The 13917-nt window shown below is 42.0% G+C and overlaps 1 protein-coding gene and 1 long non-coding RNA gene across 3 annotated transcripts in view; one reads left to right on the top strand and one right to left on the bottom strand.

Annotated features, from left to right (window-relative positions):
- lamc3 (laminin, gamma 3) overlaps nucleotides 1-13529 on the top strand; it is a 71666-nt gene extending 58137 nt beyond the window's left edge. Inside the window, exons 13-28 of one of the 2 annotated variants that reach the window (XM_027004143.3) lie at nucleotides 677-865; nucleotides 1083-1334; nucleotides 1590-1743; nucleotides 2025-2167; nucleotides 2562-2740; nucleotides 6057-6249; nucleotides 6630-6880; nucleotides 7243-7319; nucleotides 7690-7824; nucleotides 8509-8719; nucleotides 8993-9136; nucleotides 9634-9736; nucleotides 10312-10514; nucleotides 11056-11199; nucleotides 12225-12324; nucleotides 12653-13529. In XM_027004143.3, the coding sequence (XP_026859944.2) occupies nucleotides 677-865; nucleotides 1083-1334; nucleotides 1590-1743; nucleotides 2025-2167; nucleotides 2562-2740; nucleotides 6057-6249; nucleotides 6630-6880; nucleotides 7243-7319; nucleotides 7690-7824; nucleotides 8509-8719; nucleotides 8993-9136; nucleotides 9634-9736; nucleotides 10312-10514; nucleotides 11056-11199; nucleotides 12225-12324; nucleotides 12653-12903 (2729 nt within the window). In that variant the 3' untranslated portion in view covers nucleotides 12904-13529. Of the gene's footprint in view, nucleotides 1-676; nucleotides 866-1082; nucleotides 1335-1589; nucleotides 1744-2024; nucleotides 2168-2561; nucleotides 2741-6056; nucleotides 6250-6629; nucleotides 6881-7242; nucleotides 7320-7689; nucleotides 7825-8508; nucleotides 8720-8992; nucleotides 9137-9633; nucleotides 9737-10311; nucleotides 10515-11055; nucleotides 11200-12224; nucleotides 12325-12652 lie in introns of those variants that run through there. The other variant, XR_014124843.1, reaches the window with a different exon arrangement.
- LOC145658950 (uncharacterized) lies at nucleotides 12449-13879 on the bottom strand. The gene is made up of 2 exons (XR_014124844.1): nucleotides 13745-13879; nucleotides 12449-12899 (listed from the first exon to the last, which is right to left on the bottom strand). It is a non-coding gene; the product is annotated as an uncharacterized LOC145658950 (long non-coding RNA).
- Between the last annotated feature and the right edge of the window lie 38 nt (nucleotides 13880-13917).

Genomic DNA, 13917 nt, shown 5'->3' with positions numbered 1-13917 from the left:
TGTGTACCTGTGAGTGTGTGTGTGTGTGTGTGTGTGTGTGTGTGTGTGTGTGTGTGTGTGTGTGTGTGTGTGTGTGTGTGTGTGTGAATGTACTTGCATATATGTGCATGTGCACCTTCACTTTGTTATTTGTTTATGTGAAGGCATCTTGTTGTATACAGGGAAGTGTACAGAATCTAAATGGAGGCCACAGTGTCATGTTTCAGGCTGTGTTTTTGAGGAAACTAGCAGAAGGGTTGAGCCACTCATCTGCACCTGTGAGCCATTGGCCATGGCCTCTCATGCTGGGCTTTCTGCTCAGCTGCCGAAACACACTCAAATTTGTTTGTTTTCAGAAAAAACTTAAACCACATTCTTGTGCTTCATGCACCTTCCAGCAAAGAGTGTAGCAACTCTTTGTTGCAGCTAATCATACCTCTGTGTGTGCATGCACATGTGTATAGCCTCATCTGAAATGTGTGTGTGTGTATGTGTGTGTGATTGTTTGTTTGTGTTTGTGTATACATGTGAATATGTGTTCTTTTGATCCTTGCTGCATGTGCGTGTTTCTATGTATGCACATTTATGTCTCTGTTTTGTTCACTATACAGCTTTGTGTGTGTGTGTGTGTGTGTGTGTGTGTGTGTGTGTGTGTGTGTGTGTGTGTGTGTGTGTGTGTGTGCATTTCTTGATCCAGGTGTCTGTGAGTGCACAGACTTCACTACTGGTGTCTCTTGTGAGCGTTGTCAGGATGGTTACTATGGAAATGCACTGATTGGCAACCCGAGTGACTGTCTGCCCTGCCCCTGCCCGGATCGTACCACCTGTGCTGAGGTGCCAGAGGCAGGCGGTGTGGTGTGTACCAACTGCCCAGCCAGCCAGAGGGGTAGGTTTCTGTTTATTTTGAGAAGTTCAGTGTACAGAATGTGACAATGTATTTGTCATATACAATGTTACGCTACATTATTACTAGAACATTATTTGCAAATTAGTTTTATGCTGAAAGGGTTACAGAAGAAAGCTCTTTGTCTAAACTGTAATCAAACAACGTAGAAGTGTGTCATCATAGTGTGTGTGTGTGTGTGTGTGTGTGTGTGTTCTAGGAACCAGATGTCAGCTGTGTGAGGATGGCTTGTATGGCGATCCGCTTGGCTGGGGTGGTAAAGAACGACCATGTGTGAGGTGTGAATGTAATGGGAATGTAGACCCCAACGCAGTGGGTGGGTGTGATCACGTGACTGGCCGCTGCCTGAAATGCCTAGGACATACAGCTGGGGACCATTGTGACAAGTGCCAAACAGGTTACTACGGTAACGCTTTGGACCGTACCCTCAGGCCTTCCCAAAAGTGCAAATGTAAGTAAAACTGTGTGTGTGTGCGTCTCTGTAGTTGAAAGAGGAAAGGGAATTTTAGAACATGTTTAATAAAAGAATAGATTGAATAAGAGATCATCTGAACATTTTGTTCAGATTTTCTACTTTAATAACGAGACCCCAGCAGACTCATGCATTCTCAAGAATCAAATGGTGTGTGTGTGTGTGTGTGTGTGTGTGTGTGTGTGTGTGTGTGTGTGTGTGTGTGTGTGTGTGTGTGTGTGTGTGTCTGCTTAGCTTGTGACTGTAAGTCACCTGGCTCCTCTGGCTCAGTGAACGACTGCGACCCTGACACAGGAAGATGTTCGTGTCTGAGTCACGTGACAGGAAGAGATTGCGGACAGTGTGAAGCTGGCTACTTCAACCTGCAGCCAGTGCTGGGCTGTCAGTGGTGCGTTATGGATAGCACACACCCACCTCTTGTCCTATCGCCTTCCTTCCTCTCATCCATAAGTTCAGTATTCATCTTCAGGTTTACACAAAACACATTGAGCTTCCCCGATCATTGTCAGTATGCGACTTGGAAAATGGTGACCAATCAGGCGCCAAAATAATGCTGCTAACATATATTCTTTCATTTGTGTTCTTACAGTACTTCACTGCACTAATTTTTAGAATGCAGTAGTGTATAACACACACAAAAAAATGGCTACTCTCTTTCCTCCTCTCCAGGTGTAATTGCAGTCCAATTGGTTCCTTATCCTCAGCATGTCAGCCAATCACAGGCCAGTGTTTGTGTCGGACAGGTGTGGAGGGAAGGTGGTGTGATGCATGTCGAATGGGCTTTTTTGGCTTCTCCTCCAGGGGTTGCAGAGGTACACAGCAGCTAAAGTTCAAACTGTCAATTAATATGAACAATCACCAAAAAGGGCATGTTTGACATGACTTATGAAAATATTCGTTGTTCCAGTACCAATAGATGTTTAATCTTGAGAGCATTAGACATATATAGTATTTAAATTATTTAACAGATACTCTAATCCAGAGGAATTTACATATTTATCATTATACTCCCTGGGAATCATACACATGATCTCCACATTATAGTATTGTATCACAAACCATCAGGCAGGTAAATATGGAAAGTATGTGGAATACATGGATCTGTTACAAATGAACAAAATTCTCTGAACTTTGGAAAGCGTTGAGCTACATTAGGCCCATTTCATAATCTGTGCCTCTCTGTCCTCTCTATCTTTGAAATTGTAGCTTGCAATTGTGACCCCATGGGTTCAACCTCCATGCAGTGCCATGGAAATGGCACTTGCATCTGTCGCCAAGGTTTCGTGGGTTATAAGTGTGACAAGTGTGAGCTGAACTTCTATCTTAACCATGTATCCCACCAGTGTGAGGAGTGCCCAGTGTGCTACAGTCTCATCAGAGACCAGGTATGAGTGTGTGTGTGTGTGTGTGTGTGTGTGTGTGTGTGTGCGTGTGTGTGTGTGTGTGCACACACGCACTAAACCATGCTATATGAGGTGTAGTGGGCTTGGACACCTTCCCTTGTATGCTCCATACATATTACAGACACTTCAGCGATTCACTGTACACTGCATGAATGTCATGCATCATCCCCATCCATCCACTGTACCCAATTAGTGCTTATCTTGGCCTTATAGTCCTCTGCTAACTCACTGCACTCTTTTTAGAACTGTGGCTAACTGCCATTGCGTTCAGGCTTCCCCCAACACACACTGCCAAGTGTACCTCCCAGCCAAGCTGTTCTTTGTCTCCAAAGAATTGGGAATTACTGAGGCACGCAGCTCCCTTTCACCGCTGAGAGCATGCAGGCATGCCAAGGTTCTTCTTCTTTGTCAAACAGTGATTCTGGCGCAAAGCTAGCAAAACAGATGCCACCCATGTTACCCTGGGCGCCTAACGTGGGAACACATGCCCTTCCAGATCACAGCGTCTTAGCCGGGCTGCCGATAAGACAGAACACGGGAGGCTGGACGGGGATGGCCCAGGCTCTTGAAGCCAAAATGTTACAGCAGTGGGATAGCTAGGATGATGGCTAATGCAAAGCTAGCAAAAATGTAATGCGAGCTCATTTCATAGTCTTTCCTAGTTATTTTAAGAAATTGAGAGGCGCTTATCAAAAGGGAATTTACATGACTAACTTGTCTTGAGATGTCTTTACACTGTTGGTTAATTTGGGGGTATCAATCACCATGTGTGAATACAGAAATATGGTGTGATTATGCTAACACATTTATATATTCTGAGACTGTGAGCATCTGTAGAAGGCTCAGTGACAGCAAGAACATATGCAGTCACATCATCTTAAAATCACTGCTCCAGCCGCCTGAGCTTAAAGTGTTAGTTTATTCTGCTCTGAAACTTTCATCAGTCACGCCTGCATAGAAGCGAGTAGCTAGTCAATGTCAAGAGTAGCTCAGTTCTTCAATATCTAGAGATGATTACCTATTATAGGAGAGGCAATATGGAGTATACTGCAAAACTGCCCATCAGCTCCCCCAACCTTTAGCATAACAAACCACAATATAGTATCAGTAGTAGGAACGATTATGGATAAATGACTGTGATTTAAAAGCCAGGGACCAAAGAACATTAGCAAGGACACAAACACATTTTATCGAGTTTGTTGCTTTATATCTCTGAAACGCTAAGAACCATTGAATTGCATTACAGTTAGAGGGCTGTAATTGTAATATAAAATTGTATATAAATATATTGGTCAGACTCCTTCAGACATGAATGGTCTCATACGTTAATTAAGGTCAGATCCTTGCACGTGTTAATTTACATTTATTATGTGATAATATACTTCACAGCCAATTATCAGTCTGAAAGGTGAACTGAAATGAATCTATTAACAAGTGTCTGAATAATACCACGAGTTACTTTATCCTTGGGCATAATTATCCCCTACATGAGGCAAGGTTTTATATTTCTAGGAATTAAAATCAAGTCAGTGAGTATTAAAAGAGGCAATTTGCTAAGATAAGAAGGTAGAACATTCTGTGAGGTGTTTCTAAATCAGATCTCAGGAGATGATTATGTCTATTTTCACATCAATGTTTCATTGCCTGTGACTCCCATCATACATTCAATTCTTTGGTACATGTGTGTTTATGGTATGTGTATGTTTTTAGTATGTGTGCGTGTGTGTTTTTTTTATGTAAAAAATGCTTTTAAAAATGCTGGTGAATGATAAATGTTCTATATGCTCAAGACATGTTAAATATTGGCATGTAAATTCTTGAGGTACCATTCACATTGATAATCAAAATCATTTTTCTTTCTGTCTAGTAATTCAACAAAATCTTAGTAATTCAGTTTAAAGTCTCTTAAACTGTAAATTACTATCAGTCACTCTGTTACAACACTGTACAAAAACCTCAAAGATAAACTGAGCTACCGTGGCTCCTGTATGATTCAGTACGCCAGGACTGTGCTAAGTATAAGACCTCATGTTTTCTTCTTCTTCCTGTGTAATCACAGTATTCTTATATGCAGTTCCATTCTCTGATATATTTTAATAAGATTCCTCTGGAGGCTATCTCCACCAAGTGCCCCTTACTAGTGCATTCAGATGTATAACCTGATCACAGAATATACTTCATCTCATATACCACTGGCAGGCTTACTATAGCACGGTAGGAAGGAGTACAATTATTTGCTGACTTAGAACAGAATGTGAAGCAGAAACTTAGCTTTCCTCCTAAAACCGTCTGTTTACTTCAGCACCTTCAAACCAGTCTGAAATAAAACTGTCTCCAGAATCAGCCAGCTTTCACCCTATATATGTTTTTGGCACTATCAAAAGCTTTTACTTCTGTGAGGCCCACTCACCTTACATCTTACTCTACACACCCTGCAGCTCTGTGCTTTACACCACCAAACTCTTCCTGCACCTACAGCAGTGGCAAAGCAGTGCATACAAACCATATTGTGACATACAAGTATTGAACATGTGCTTCGCCAGGCTGCTGGTTACATGTTCTCATTTACTCTAAAACAAGGAACAAGGAGTAACAATTAGAGAGTAGGCTGATATAATCTCTTCTAAATAATCAGCATAATCTCCAACAATAAATAAGGATATAAATAAAGATAATTAAATGGAAAATGGCATATGGAGGAGTGGGCTATCAAGGGATTTAGTCCAGATTTCATAGCTCCCTGTCATAAAAACAAACTATCATTTGCAGTCACTGCCTCCTAATTATGTTTGGCTTCAGGTGGGAGAGAATGAGAAGTGTCACCAGAAAGGTTTTTAAATGAATGTTTGCAAACGCTGTAACCACAATTCGTCCTCAGCTACTCCTGCATTTCCAAGTCCAACATTGTATATTCTCCTGAACTTGCCTCCTTAAGTAATTTTGATATGTGGAATGCATAGGTTTAATTATAATTAGCATAATGGTAGTCCATTGCTTAGTCAGGTCCCATTTAATAAGGTGTTTCATGAGAGAACGGTGTTTCATGAGCACCATAGAGCATGGATGTGTTCAAAATACCTTGCAGCTACAGCTCTTCTCGGTCTGTTTATTTGAGGCTTGTGGAAATCTGGCTCAAATGGTTCAAGGACTCACAAAATTGACATGTATTGATCAAATCATCTGAGAACCTCAGCAGTTTATTTTTAAAATGTCATTTATTTTCACACACACACACACACACACACACACACACACACACACACACTTCTATAAAATATATGTTTGCTTTTTTCTACAGGCCTCTAAACTAAAAAGAAAACTGCAGGATCTAGAGAGACTGCTTTCCAGTTATGACTGCAGGAGTTTTAGGCACGAACTCTACATTCGTCCAAGTCACATGCCCCAGCCTAAGGAGATGCAGAATCGTGTGCATGAGCATCAGAGTGAGGACTACCTGCCCAATGCCCTAGAAGAGTTCCTGGCCATTCAAGGTTAAAAAGTTATTGATGAAAGTTAAAGCTGAATTAAAGTGAAATTGAATCTTAAAGGTCCAATTCACTTACATTCTCCTGTTCTAGTCAAATCTTCTGCGCATGTCATATTAATGGCAGTTTTGTGCTCAGATATGTTGAACATAAATGTATCCACTCAGGTTTTTCACTCACATGATGTGTTTTTAGCACTAACATTAGCTGCTATACCGTCACAGTGCTCCTGTGGATACAAGACCAGCCTTTCCCACTACTTTAACAGCAAAGCTGTTTTCCTGTAATGAGTGTGTTAACAGAGTCATTGGGGGTTAGCCATCTCACTGTTGATTCTTTCACATTTATTTGGTGTCTTCTTTGCCTCTTTTTCGTCTCTTCCACAGAGGCGCGGGAGGCCTTCATGCATCAGTTCTCGCAGCTGCAAGTGGCTGTGCAGGAGCTGCAGATACAGCTTGGCCACCTGGGCGAGGCCGTAAACTGCAGCCTGGCGGAGGAAGGTGAGACGGGGCGTGACGAGACAGAAGATGGGGTGAGGCGGCAAGGGGGCAATTGCCGAGCTCTCTCCGACGCCTTCACCGCTGCCATGGATGCACACACGCAGCTTCGTAGGATGACTCTTGACCTTGACAGCATGGTGAGTCGACGAACAAACACAGAACCATGCGTTGCATCTATCCATACTGAGTGAACAGGGGTGTGTGTGTGCGTGTTCCCCAAAGAGGTGGAGCAGGTTGTTTTTGAAGTTACTTGCAAATATTTCCATTTGATACAAATATATATATATATATAAAACTGGTTTATGAATTATTTTCTGAAAACAGCATTGCAACAGGTAATGAAAGCCAAGAGCCGCCAGTTAGCATGAAGGAAACTGGGTAAAAGGAGCCGTGTCAATTAGATTTTGGACAAGACTTTTATATTAATAGAATCAAATAAGCAGTTGGTTTCTTCGGCCCATTTCTTCATTCCATTTGCGGGCTTCTCTGCCTGCCTCAGGTAATCCCATTTGTGATGCCAAGAGGGCCGACCCAGTGGAACACTCTAGTGAATCAGTCAGAGACTTTAGTGAAGAGGTAGGTTGGACAATTGAATCATGGCCCAATCATGTTACACATTTTGTGTCTTCGCACATTATATGATGGTGTAGAGAAATCATTAGTGTCAAGACCATGGAACAGTGAAAATGGTAAAGATATTTACTACTGATGGTTTCAGAAACAGCCATAAAGTGCTAAAGGAAGGTGTGAGACTACTAACTCCACACATTTTCCAGACAACCAACTGAATAAAATAAAGTTCAATCAAAATCAGTCAATGACTCCAAAATTATTCATCTCTTTCTGCCACTGGTTTTGATATAACTGCCTTAAACCAAAAATGGAATAAATGATGTGTGCTATACAACATAAAAAACTATTATATAGTTCATCTTTTTCCCTGCAGCCACACAGAAATTGCTGCTCATATTGAAAAGCTAGCTGGTGAGGCCCTGCAAGTGTCTAACAGAACATATTCTGTACTTCTGAATCTCCTGGACGATAATTCAACACAGCTCCATGTACAAGACCTCACGGAGCGGTAAGTAATGAGTCGTGTGTGTGTGTGTGTGTGTGTGTGCAAGTGTGTGGATAGGTGGGTGTGTGTCACTTTATGAATTGTGTTATAAACACCTACCTTACACCTGTGCTCATCTATGTCATGTCATAGGGGGACAGTTACAGTCTGTAGCTATTTCTTGGTGCACAGTTACAGCCTATAGCTGTTTCTAGGTGCAATTATAGTCTGTATCTGTTTCTAGGTGCACAGTTACAGCCTATAGCTGTTTCTAGGTGAAGTTATAGTCTGTATCTGTTTCTAGGTGCACAGTTACAGCCTATAGCTGTTTCTAGGTGAAGTTATAGCCTGTAGCTATTTCTAGGTGCACAGCATGTCAGCCCTGCTCTACACTGGTCAGGCTATGACATATGAGCACTGCTGACTGCTGATATCATCTGGGTGGTGGATCATTTTCATAAGCATTAACCCTTACACAGTAGGGTTATAGTATGTGTCTATGAGGCAAGATGTTTTTACAAATGTTCTAGGTTAAGAGGGTCAGCTACCAGAATACAGCCAGTCAACAGGACAGCTAACGCTTAATCTCTACGTGTAAAAAATGTTTTTAAAAAGTGTCTTGAATAACTACATTTTTCCCATTAAAGCTAGAGCAAAACATCTGTGTGTGTGTGTGTGTGTGTGTGTGTGTGTACGCATGCCTGCCAGACTGTCAGAGATGCAGGTGCTGAAGGAGAATCTCACACGCGAGGCCGATAAAACCTTGGCTGTCTACCTGTCAGTGCAGGAGCAGACCACCAAGGCGGCCGCCATTTTGCAGAATGTCACCTCCAATCTGCCTAAGCTGCACAAGGAGCGCACCGGTGTCAGCTCCTTCACAGCCGAGTTTAACACCACAATGACTATGGAACTGATACAGGTCCATCAACAGAGCCAGTCAGCGTACTGTGGCAAAATAACACTACACATGGATAGTCATTTAGAACTATCTATATTTAGACAGAAATATTTAAAAAGACCCTCGTTATTCCCTTATATGATACCAATCTTAGATGTTTCTACTAAGTGGTGGTTTCTTTTTCAGTTAAAATAAATTCTGCAATTTATTGGGCCAGCCTGTTTTTTTTCTCTCAAAGTACACACATCCTCAGGAACAAACCTGAGAATGAAACCTCTTTGATTTCCGCTTCAGAGTCTGGACCTGGCCAACAGAACTGCAGAGCTGGATTTTCTGGTACAGTCAAAGGAGCAACTGGTAAATAAGACCAAGGAAGAGATGGAGGCTCAGCTGGAAAACTCACGCAAAAACCTGCAAACCATTGAGGAGTTCCAACAGGTGAGCAGAGCCAATTCTGACAGGCCAGCTGGTGAGCAGAGCCAATCCTGAGAGGCCAGGACACAGCCACCAGCCTCTCGGCTCAAGCTGGACCCTCCTGCTAGTCAAGTGTTGATTGATTATTTGAACATTCATGAAGCTCATGTGTTTATTATCAATTATAATAATGAATTATAAGTTAACAACTATTATTTATTGTTAATTTACCATGGGAACTTGACTTATAATTCATAAAAAATATTATATTGGAATCAAGTTATTTACATTAATAATACTAATAATATTAAATATCATCCAATTTATATGATATATAAAAGGATAACTATAAAATTTAAAATGTCAATGACACATAAATTACAACAGAAACAGAAAAGAGGCAACTGGGTAGGTCAAATACACTTAAAGCTATTTCACCTAAAGTTGCACCTACTTCACTGCTAACAGGGATGTGTCTGGTTTTGTTTTGTTTTTTTCTGTCTTGTGACCTATGTGTGAAGCTGACAGCCATTGCCAAAGAGCTAAAAGAAATAGCTTTGTCTTCCGTGGTACAAGGCAAAAAGACAGAATCAGAAGCTTTCTCTCTACAGAAACATCTAGAAGGTAGGGTATTTTGCTACAGGGACCTCACACACATGACTCTGTTTGAAACTCCATCATATCTCATTAATACATTACTCTTTGCTAATGAGCATATTGGTGAAAGGTTCCAGAAATCAACTGATTATTTCTAATGAAACCAATAAAATAGAGTAGAATAAAATAAAATATAGAATTCCAAGATACAAAGAGGTTGGATGGATTATGATTGAAATTAATTAAAACAGTATGGAATAGAAATAATATATTTTTTAAAAAACTGTATACATTTCAGAATATAACAGAATATAATGGATAATAAATTAGTATAGAATAGAACAGAATATAATGGATAATAAATTTGTATAGAATAGAACAGAATATAATGGATAATAAATTTGTATCGAATAGAACAGATTATAATGCATAATACATTTGTATAGAACAGAATATAATGGATAATAAATTAGTATAGAATAGAACAGAATATAATGGATAATAAATTTGTATATAATAGAACAGATTATAATGGATAATAAATTAGTATAGAATAGAACAGAAAGAAGATGGAATGTCCATAACTCCCACCTCCCCCACAGATATACAGAAGGAGTGGCCTGCCCTGCACACGCACACCCGACAGGCTCTCAAACGAGAAAGCCTTCTTGATGAGAAGGTCCTGACAGAGGCCAAGAAAAAGGTGCAACAGGCAAAGAGAGCGCTCAGGCCGGCGCTAGACAATGCCACGCTAGCTGGTGAAACAGCTGCAGATGCCAAGCTCGCAGCCGATGCCGTGACTAAGGTGAGTTCGGACTCCTGCCGCTGTTTCAACATCACTCTCTTCACATATACACAAAGTGTACAAAGCACTGGGACTGACCTTCAGGTGTAGCTAATGGCCTGATTGTAGAATGTCTTGCAGAATGTTTCCACTGGCGTTGAGAGCAGTGCATGTTGACATGACATGAGTCAGGTAGCTAATCGCATGCTCTTACTAGGCGCATTATAAATCATGACTGGCATCACTGCGTGTTACGGCAGTCTATAACGCAGCCATGCCCAGCAAGCACTCAGCATAGTGCTGCAAAACTTACATTCAGTAACATTCAGTGAATATGGAGTAAATGGCTTCTACCCAGCTGTGAGAAAAAAAAAGATCAAGTTGACTTCCTTTTAATCTCCATACCTTGTACCTCCATCCTCCGAAGCAACACTCTGCCCCAAGAAGCTACCAACATAAGCCACATTCCAACGTGAAACATTTACTCCCTTCACTAGAACTTTACTGAGCAGGAAAGACAAGCACAGGGCAATCGGTTGGCTCTCCCCACTGTGTCCGGCAGGATGCCAGGGCGGCCCTGTCGCGAGGGAAGCAGGCAAGGAAGGAATCGGCACAGCTGAGGGAAGCGGTAACAGAGGCTGGACGACAGCTGGCCAGACAGGAGGAGCGGGCTTCACAGGCTTGGGTGGGCATGCCCGTCGAGGAGGTGAGCGGCCACATCAGACCCAGCCGGTGGGGCTTGGCTGGGGTGCCCATGCAGCTTAACACAGGATTGTGTGAAACTGCACTTGCTAGGTTGCAGTACATGTAATTAATATGTGAGAGCCTATATTTAATAGTTTCAGGTAATCCATGTAATTTTGTATCAGCTTGCAAACCTTTACACAGGGGTTCTCCTTCCCAGTCCTGTGGGTCACATGCATTTTCTACATTTTCCTGGACTCTTCTAATCTAGCACACCTGACCCTGCTCATTAGATTACTTCCTGCTGTGCTGAAACAGCAGAAAAAGTCCCAAAGGTCTGTGGCTGTGAACCACTGCCGCAACAGTTACCTTAAGAACACTATGGATTCAATGCAATGTACGTGTGCTATTGCTGCTAAAGTGATGTGAACTCTCCCTTGGACATCAGGAAAGTAAGGGAAGCTACCTCTCTGCAACCTGCCATTTGGCCTTTACTGACCCATCACTGCCAGCCTCGCTGGACCAAAGAACTGAAAAGGATGCAAACAGCTCTGAGTTGATTGTATTCAGCCAAAGTAGTCCAAGACAACTGGTTTTATGTGGGCTACTTCAGCAATGAAGCGTCAGGAGCCCATATTGATCCTCAAGAGTATTGATGTTTATTTTTGTGTGCAGACACACTTTGGATCAGTGTATATCTTTCTTTAGTCAGAAAAAGGGTGCTAGTCTAATAATGGACAGTCGGTCTGATGGCACATAAGTGAGATCAAACATAAGAAACAGGGGAGAGAAGGAGGAGACGAGGGAGGGGGATAGACAGAAAAGGGTGGATGAGGCCTGAGAGTTATCACCTCCTGACCTTGATGCCTCACAGGCAGTCAGCATGGCACAGAAGCGTTACAGAGACATTCCGAAAAGTACAGAAATGCACATATAATATAGAATCACAAGCTAAAATAAATACATGTTGATTCCTTCACTACTAACAGCTCAACATCCTTCAGCATGAGTGTCTTTAGTGAATGCTTGCCCCCTTCTGTGCCACAGGCTGATGTTTCGCTAGAGACAGAGATGGACAGCATGGAGATGGTGAAGAGCCAGCTGGAGACTTTCACAAACACGCTAGCCAAGCTGCTCAATCAATTAGGTACATAGAATCTGTTTTTTTTTTCTTTCCTTGCCTATTCTGTCCTCCCCTTTCCTCTTATTTCCTGTTTTTTCCTAGTTTCTCCTGTGCTAAACTTCCCGCTCTTTCCTTTCCGTACGTTTCCTTGTTTTTTTGTGCTTACCCTGCCTGTGCACCTTCTTTTCTTCCCCGAACATTTCTTTTTCTCCTCTCGCTCTGCCGTTCCTTCCTTTGTCTTACCCTGCCCTCTCCTCCACTTCCCTTAGCTGCCCCGTTTCTTTCATCTTCCTCTCAGCATGTCTTTTCCGGTGTCTGTAAGCACCGCTGACGTGCCTCTTGCCCTGAGCAGAAGGGAACGTGGCCGTGGAGAAGTACGAGCGCGTGCTGAACGAGACGACCGCTCGCCTCCTGCTCCTGCGGGGCAGCGTGGAGAGCCCGACGCTGAGCGCGAAGATCCAGCGGCTGCGCACAGCTGGACATGAGCAGCTGCAGCAGCTGGCACAGCTGGAACAGAACTTGCAGGAGATCCGCGAGGAGCGTGACAGCCTGACAGATATTGTCCAGAACCTGCCCAAAGCATGCCCAGAGAGTGGTCACTGATGGGCAAGGGGTAGGTGGGTGGGGTGGGGGTAAAGATTGCAGGAGGGAGACAGCATCAGAGGAGGAGAAGGGAGAATGCAAAGAGAGAAAAAACACTTTCAGGAGGCTGAGTAAGAACTTCAGTGTGATAAAGCTGGAATTGTATCAGACATAGACAGAAAAAAAAGGTAGAGAGAAGGAATTCCTTTATCTTCTCTTCAGTTCATCTTGCAGCTTAGTTTAAAAATATGTTTGTCCTACTTATTTGAATCACTGATTTAATTATATTAACTAAAGTTTGAGTGAGTAGGTTGAAAGCTGATTGGAGATTAAACATTTTTTTTCCAGTAATAAGATTGCCTCGTTTGCAAGTAAGACAGTGTTCACCGGTGCTGTAACTAAGAATGTGTTTGTACATATTTTGAAAATGTGTCCTGGACTAAAAATGTTTGACTGGCATGTGATAAATTTGGTTACCAAAACTCTATGTACTGTACATTTTCTCACCAACATGAAGTTTTACTTTTTGACCACACTGTGGTGCCATTTACAATCTATACAACAGGTTTCATGTACACAATAACTTTATATGCGTAATTTGCTGGATAAAGGGCTTGTGTAACAGCGAATAAAGCATCTGAAAGTCATGTACAGACCTCATTTATGACTGTTTGTCTAAATTGATGTTTTAACAAAAATGCATTTGTAACGTATGGGTAAAACTTAAGAGGACTGAATACAATTCGGTCCAGAACTTTCCCACAGATTTTATCCGTCAGGCTACGCTGTATAGCTATAACCTGCAATCGTCTCTCGTTCGTTTTTCCATCAGTATCAGAAAATTCAGTTTTCTTTTGCTTACCCAAACATGCATCGTGGTGATTGTAATTCTCCAGCCGAAAATGATTTGTTTAGCGAACAAAGAAACTTATTTGAGGAATCAGAATATGCGTATATTATTTAAGATGTCTTGGGTCCGTATAAGTTTGCCTAGATTTTCCCCGCCTTCGGTGAAGAAAAATTCTGTTTACGCAA

This window comes from Electrophorus electricus, chromosome 8 (genome assembly GCF_041902795.1).
Source record: "Electrophorus electricus isolate QZ-2024a chromosome 8, ASM4190279v1, whole genome shotgun sequence".
Lineage (NCBI taxonomy): Eukaryota > Metazoa > Chordata > Actinopteri > Gymnotiformes > Gymnotidae > Electrophorus > Electrophorus electricus.
Note: the sequence above shows the minus strand (reverse complement) of the source record. Positions and strands in the feature narration are given on the sequence as shown.